This window comes from Clinocottus analis, unplaced genomic scaffold (genome assembly GCF_023055335.1).
Source record: "Clinocottus analis isolate CAN_PGR_092001 unplaced genomic scaffold, fCliAna1.0.p SCAF_415, whole genome shotgun sequence".
NCBI lineage: Eukaryota > Metazoa > Chordata > Actinopteri > Perciformes > Cottidae > Clinocottus > Clinocottus analis.
In genome coordinates, this window is record NW_027176171.1 from 5001 (window position 1) to 12436 (window position 7436).

Genomic DNA, 7436 nt, shown 5'->3' on the forward strand with positions numbered 1-7436 from the left:
ATAAGAAAACGTGGATTGCTTTTAGATGGCGTCAACACACGTCAGTTGGGCCGTAAAGTGTGTTGTGCCAATCTAAAACCAGCATGGACATCTGTTATGGCCTATCATACTTTCTTTTTTACATACTTAAAAGGACAACCAGCTCCATGGGACTGCAAATACAGATACACTAGACTAGACGCAGTCGCCGTCATGGCATAAGTCAGTCCCCAATTTTCGGAAATTGGTTTCCAAGGACGTTAACCCGCTGTGACAGTTACATTGGCGGTACACATATGAATGCAGTTGGTTTTTGTGTGTGTTTTTTCCAATACAGTAACTAGAGCCCAAATGATAATATAGACGTACATTGTATAAACACATTTTCATGATAAATACACATGTCAGAACAAAAATGTCAATGTCCAATCTCCAAACAGCATCACTGTGTCAGTTTTGTTTACTGACAAGTTTATTTTACACTTTAACTGAGATAAGTGACACTTACCTGCAGGAAGTTTGTTTGGTCCAAATCTGGCTCTGTTTGTATAGGAAACAGTGTTGCATGCCTCTTCAACATTTCCTCTGTCTATGTCTTGGGATCTGAGGATGGAGAACTACAGTCAGCAAAGAAGGTTGGTACAACTGTTACACTGAATGGCATCCATCAGCAACTACCTCTATTTCCTGTTTTGGCGACCCAATCTTAACTTTAAAATGTAACATTTTTAGGGTGAATATTCTTGTATTTTTTCCCAAATATCATGTCGCCATACACAATAATCACATTATTGAAAGTATACGCTTAATGGCCCATATTCATGTTGTCCCGTCACTGCACAGGTAGTACAGGTCAATTATTTGTTGTCAGATCAAGAAACAGCTGATTAATTGTCCAATACATATCAAGAGCTTCACCTGTTGGTGAAGAGGTCAATTAATTGTGATGTAATGGTGGCAGCTGGGATTAAAAAAAACAAAACAGGTATTAGCAGAAACATACCCTTAAATCACATTAGCCTAATTGGGTACGGTAAACAGGAGAATCAACAATAACAGGAGGTAAATAAACTTATTGCGGGAGGCTCTGTGGATGTAACGAGGCCGACGGAGGAGTCCAAGTGTTTTGATGGCTGAGATTAACAGAGACACAGAGAAGTTGTTTAGTTTGAGGAGCTGCGAAGTGGAATATTGCAGAACCATGGCAGCCCGGGATGTGTTGACACACCTGCGGTCTTTGTCAATAGCCACAAACTTGATGCTCGGAGTTGGAGAAGTAACAGTTATCTCAGGAGGCAGGTGAACAGAGCAGAACAGTTAAAAGGCTGGATTGTCAGTAGCGACCAGCTGGCAAAGGACCACCTGGGCCAGCTAGTTGTCCAGGGAGTAGACAGTACCAGGAGAAGTGACAGGCACGTTAGCATAATAAACAACAGGCAGATGATCGGAGCAGGACAGCTGTGAGGCAATCCAAGAAATCTGCCTCCAAACAGTCGCATCAACAGGAGTATCCAGCAGGGAGCTGCGTCGCTTGAAATCAGTAGCCACCAGCTAGTGAGAGACTGCCAGCCAGATGTCCAGGGAGTAGACAGTAGCAGTTGTCCAGATAGTAGACAGTAGCGGGTGCAACAGGTAAGCAAACAAATCCAAAACAAAATGGCGCAGTAAAAAACTGAGAAAAATGGCTATGTAGAGTAAATAAATTTAACTACACTGATAAATAAATAAAAACAAACAAAAAATTATGTTAAATTATGAACAAGGTAGAAAATAAACAGAAACTGTGCCAGATCCACTTTGCCTCATGACTCGGGTCCTCATAATAATCCTTTAGATTTGATTTTGAATTCCAATAGGTCCTACTGCTCGAGTCCTAATCATGAGTATGCACAGGCTGCAAAGTGCGGTCAATATAAAGGGAATTAATGTTTGGTTTGAACATAAGGGCTCTGTGGTGTGGTGTTATTTCACATGTGTATATTGACCCTGTGTTTTATTATTCTTTTGATGCTTTTTTATTTTAACAGTAGAATCATATCATCATAACCCCCTAATTGCAAACATGATCCATTTTTATTATCATGGAAAAATCTTGTGCTACTCACAGATTGGCATGGTTGTCGGATGCCTCCACACAGGCCCTGCTGCCGAGGTCCCAACCACAGAAGGGGTCTCGGGCCAGAACACACTGGGGACAGGTCCAGTAGAAAGAGCAGTTGGCTGTTGGAACACTCACTACACCCTCTGATGTGCCAACATATATCATACCCTGCATTGAGATGGATCAAAACAATTAGAACAGTATCCCAAGATGATTTCACATGAACCTCCTCCCGAACACCACTGCAACTTCTTTGCACTGAGGCTTTATTTAAAACTATTATTCTACTATTTAACTACTAATGCTAAATTAATACACTGTCAAAAAAAATTAGTTAGGACTAAAATTAGGACTTTTTCCGGTGAGCGAGAGGGTCGCCTCCCTGTGCCTCCGGGTTGCGGGGAGTAAGGCTCTGACTGTTGTTTGTGCTTACGCACCGAACAGCAGCTCGGAGTATCCGGCCTTCTTGGAGTCGGTTGGAGGGGTCCTGGAGAGGGCGCCTCCTGCCGACTCTATAGTTCTCCTGGGAGACTTCAACGGTCACGTGGGTAATGACAGTGAAACCTGGCGGGTGGTGATTGGGAGGAACGGCTTGCCCGATCTGAACCCGAACGGTGTTTTGTTGTTGGACTTCTGTGCTAGCCACGGTTTGGCCATAACAAACACTATGTTCGAGCATAAGGTGGTTCATAAGTGTACTTGGTACCAGAACACCTTAGGCTTAGGAACTGTGAACGTCTGGCTGAGGATCCTGTCGGGAAGGTCTTCAACTCCCACCTCCGGAAGAAATTTTCATGCATCCTGAGGGAGGTTGGGGACATGGAATCCGAGTGGACCTTGTTCAACGCCTCTATTGTGGAAGCGGCCGCCAGGAGTTGTGGTCGGAAGGTCGTCGGTGCCTGTCATGGCGGTAACCCGAGAACCCGGTGGTGGACATCGGTGGTGAGGGAAGCCGTCAAGCTAAAGAAGGAGGCCTTTCGGGCCTGGTTGACCCAGGGGTCTCCTGAAGCAGCTGACGGGTACCGGCAGGCCAAGAGGGCTGCAGCTGCGGCGGTCGCGGATGCTAAAACTCGGGCATGGGAAGAGTTCCGGGAGGCCATGGAGAAGGACTTTCGGTTGGCCTCAAATAGGTTCTGGCAAACCAGCCGACGGATCAGAAAGGGAAAGCAGGGTCTACCCCAGGCTGTTCTCAGCGGGGGAGGGGAACTGCTGACTCGGACTGGGGACATCGGACGGTGGAAAGAGCACTTTGAGGAACTCCTAAACCCGGTCAACATGTCCCCTGGGGAGGGGGCAGCGCCTGAAGACCTTGGGGTGGGTGCACCCATAACTCTGGCAGAGGTCACTAAGGTAGTTAAAGAGCTCCTTGGTGGCAAGGCGCCGGGGGTGGATGAGATCCGCCCTGAGATGCTGAAAGCGCTGGACATTGCTGGGCTGTCTTGGCTGACACGCCTTTTCAGTGTCGCATGGGGGTCGGGAACAGTGCCCATGGACTGGCAGACCGGGGTGGTGGTTCCCATCTTCAAAAAGGGGGATCGGAGAGTGTGCTCGAACTATCATGGTATCACACTGCTCAACCTCCCGGAGAAAGCTTATGCCAGGGTGCTGGAAAGAAGGCTACGACCGCTTGTCGAACCTCGGATTCAAGAAGAGCAGTGCGGATTCTGTCCCGGTCGTGGAACAGTGGACCAGCTCTTTACCCTTTCAGGACTACGGGAGGGGTCTTGGGAGTTTGCCCAACCAGTCTACATGTGCTTTGTGGACTTGGAGAAGGCTTTCGTCTCTGTACGCCTGCAGTAGGAGTTGCGTTCGTATCCTCGGTAGTAAGTCAGACACGTTCCCGGTGGGTTTTGGCCTCCGCCAGGGCTGCCCTTTATCACCGGTCCTGTTTGTGACTTTCATGGAAAGGATTTCTAGGCGCAGCCGGGGGGCAGAGGAAATCCGGTTCGGGGGCCTCGGGATTGCCTCTCTGCTGTTTGCAGATGATGTGGTCCTGTTTGCCTCCTTGGACTGTGACCTCCAGCATTCGCTGGGGCGTTTTGCAGCCGAGTGTGAAGCGGCAGGGATGAGAGTTAGCGCCTCCAAATCTGAAGCCATGGTTCTCTGCCGGAAACCGGTGGATTGCTCCCTCCAGGTGGGGACAACATGCCTGCCCCAAGCGAAAGAGTTCAAGTATCTCAGGGCTCTTGTTCACGAGTGAGGGTAAGGTGGAGTGGGAGATCGCCAGGCGGATCGGTGCGGCTGAAGCAGTGAAACAGGAGCTGTACCGGTCCATCTTGGTGAAGAGGGAGCTGAGTCGGAAGGTGAAGCTTTCCATTTACTGGTCGGTCTACGTTCCAACCCTCACCTATGGTCACGAACTCTGGGTTGTGACCGAAAGAATGAGGTTGCGGATACAAGCGGCCAAAATGAGCTTCCTCCGTAGGGTGGCCGGGCTCAGCCTTAGAGATAGGGAAAGGAGCTCGGACATCAGGAGGGAGCTTGGAGTCGAGCCGCTACTCCTCCGTATCGAAAAGAAGTCAGCTGAGGTGGTTCCGGCACCCATTAGAGGTTTTGCAGGCACGTCCAACTGGGAAGAGGCCCCGGGGAAGACCCAGGAAACGCTGGAGGGATTATATCTCCCGGCTGGCCTGGGAATGCCTCGGGGTCCCCCAGAACGAGCTGGAAAATGCTGCGGGTGAGAGGGAAGCCTGAGTCGGTCTGCTGGGTGTGCTGCCACCGCGACCCGACCCTGGATAAGCGGCGGAAAATGGATGGATGGATGGAGGACTAAAAATAAGTAAATTAATAATAGTAACTATAACTATGTAAGCCTAAGTAGGAAATGCACAGCCTGCCACCGAGCAGAGGATATGTTTTCAGATTAAACCTGAGACTAATAGTCAACAATCAAGCGGTAAATATTACAACTACACAGAATATAAGATGTAACTGTTGTCTGTGATGTGTTTCCCATCATGCCTCATGCTACTGTGGCCCCCGGCTGTGGTGAGATAATCATTGACCATGTGTGCATGACGTCAGTGCAAGTCGGGATTAAGTCGAACGCAAATTGCACGGCGGTTATTGATTATGCACATGGCTGGCTCAACTCAAATGACAGGTAAGTGTGGAAGCTGAACTGTGACAGGAAGGAGTTCTTTGTCCTCTGCACTATGTGGAGAATGTTTATTTGTGTGTGAGATATTATTGTAATATTGTATGGATGCAAAGAGTACACAATCTAGTGTTGCTACCTAATTCATGCAATTTACTTACTTAAGAAAAAGCAGAATTGTGGCATGACGTCTTATTGTTGCATGTTACTTATTTATAAATTAATGTTTATATTATAATGTTCAATATCTCTATATTGATTGGAATACATATTTTCATTTATCTTTCTTGCAGAACGACACAAACTCATTCCTACTTTCAATAAATCTCTCAAAGGAACATCTTGTCTGGAATGCATTCCTACCAGCCATAACTTATACACACCAGTAGAATTATACTGTCTTACCCATACAGTTTTTGCATTGTAAGAACAGTTTTCAGAACAAGAACATACAGTATGTACTGTATGTAAGTACTATGTACTCTTTACCAGCAAATGGTTGTGTGTTTCATCGCGCAGAGTAAAACTGAACGGCTGATCTGAGCTGCGCCTCCGTCTCTCTGTGGCCTGTGTTCTGCAGTACACTGCAAGAAAACCCTGGTTTGCAGGTGGGTAGTGTGTTGTCTAACACACTACCCACTCTTTTTGCAGCGTAGGTGGGTGGGTCCTTATGGATTTCATTAGGTAGTTTCACACAAAATGTCGATAGACCCCTAAATCCCCAAATCAAGGTGGAGCTAAACAAAAAGTCCACAGGCCGAGAGCTCCTGTGAGAGTTGCGTAGGAGCTCACAGAGCAAGGGGATGGGAACTCCAGAGTCTGGCGGATACACCAACATCTGATTCTTCGCGGATTCGCTATTAATATTTACAAAACCTAAACATTGTCAAGCTCGAACCCGTGCTTCAAGACATAATAAGGCATTATGTTGTTAACATAACATACTGCTTTGTATTGGTATCTTGAAAGTATCTAGTCAAATATGTAATTATGAAATGTGTACCTTGGGTATGGAGAGCTTCAGGCTCTTGACAAGTTGAGGCTGTTTAAAAACCTGGACCTCCTCTATGATATGGGCGCCACTCTGTAGCAGGACAGATTTGTGTAGGTAACCAGACTCTGAAACAAACAAAATTTGTGAGGTCACATTTTTACAACAAACTTGTATGTTGATGAACAGCAAACATGGAATTCATAGTTGTCGCATTTTGATGGTAACGTGTTGTCTGAAATGCCAAGAGTTCCCAGATAAAACATCAAGATCACATAAACTACTGTTGAAAAATTAAGAATCTCCTGCCTACCATCGGTTTACTACTCTACATGTTTGAATGGTATTTTATACTTTTAGGTATACTTTAGGTCTCGCTCACGAGTGAGGGTAAGGTGGAGCGGGAGATGGCCAGGCTGATCGGTGCGGCTGCAGCAGTAAAACAGGCGCTGTACAGGTCCGTCTTGGTAAAGAAGGAGCTGAGCCGGAAGGCAAAGCTCTCCATTTACTAGTCGGTCTACATTCTAACCCTCACCTATGGTCATAAACTCTGGGTCGTGACCAAAAGAACAAGCGGCCGAAATGAGCTTCCTCCGTTAAGTGGCCAGGCTGGGATCATCTCTAGCCCACTACGGATAAAGGATGGATAGTATCTGCTATTTAACTAGCACTTGGAAGACCCCAAAGCTTATGCACACCTGCTACTTGTTGATTTTAGCGCTGCTTTTAATACACCTTTGGCACATCTGCAAATCTAGGAACTGAAACTGCTATCCTCAGCGTACTACACAAAAAACATGTCCTTTAGTCTATTTCATTGAAAAAGAGAGTTTCTATCTCATTTTAAAAGTCAGAAAGTCATTCTAAAAGTCAGAAAAACTGAAGGGATGATACTGTATGCTCAGTCAGTGGTCATATGTGGTGAACTAATCAATCAGATCTGCTCCTATAAGGGCCTTGGCATCACTTAGACAACACAGTTAGCTAGTGGGACCATGTTGAAAGCTTGGTTCTCTTTTACAGCAGGAACTATACTTTTTATGCAGCCTCTGGGTACAAGAGATGTATCAGAGGATTATGTTTGTATTCTAGCAGGAGAGCATAGTCGATATGGCATGGCAGCATGTAAGGCAGGGGTGTCAAACTCATTTTAGTCAAGGGGCCACATGCTGCCCATTTTTAACCTTAAGTGGGCCGGACCAGTAAAATCACAGCATAATAACGTATAATTAACGACAATGTTTCTCTATGTTTAAATCGTTGGTGAA

The 7436-nt window shown here is 46.3% G+C and overlaps 1 protein-coding gene across 1 annotated transcript in view; it reads right to left on the minus strand.

Moving 5' to 3' along the window:
* Positions 1–6673, minus strand: part of LOC137801639 (semaphorin-4G-like) — a gene marked incomplete at its 3' end in the record, with an annotated part of 11667 nt that extends 4994 nt beyond the window's left edge. Inside the window, exons 1-4 of the mRNA XM_068598961.1 lie at positions 6547–6673; positions 6181–6338; positions 2085–2248; positions 488–582 (exon numbers count right to left, since the gene is read on the minus strand). Coding sequence (XP_068455062.1) covers positions 488–582; positions 2085–2248; positions 6181–6338; positions 6547–6673 — 544 coding nt within the window. The remainder of the gene's footprint in view (positions 1–487; positions 583–2084; positions 2249–6180; positions 6339–6546) is intronic.
* Between the last annotated feature and the right edge of the window lie 763 nt (positions 6674–7436).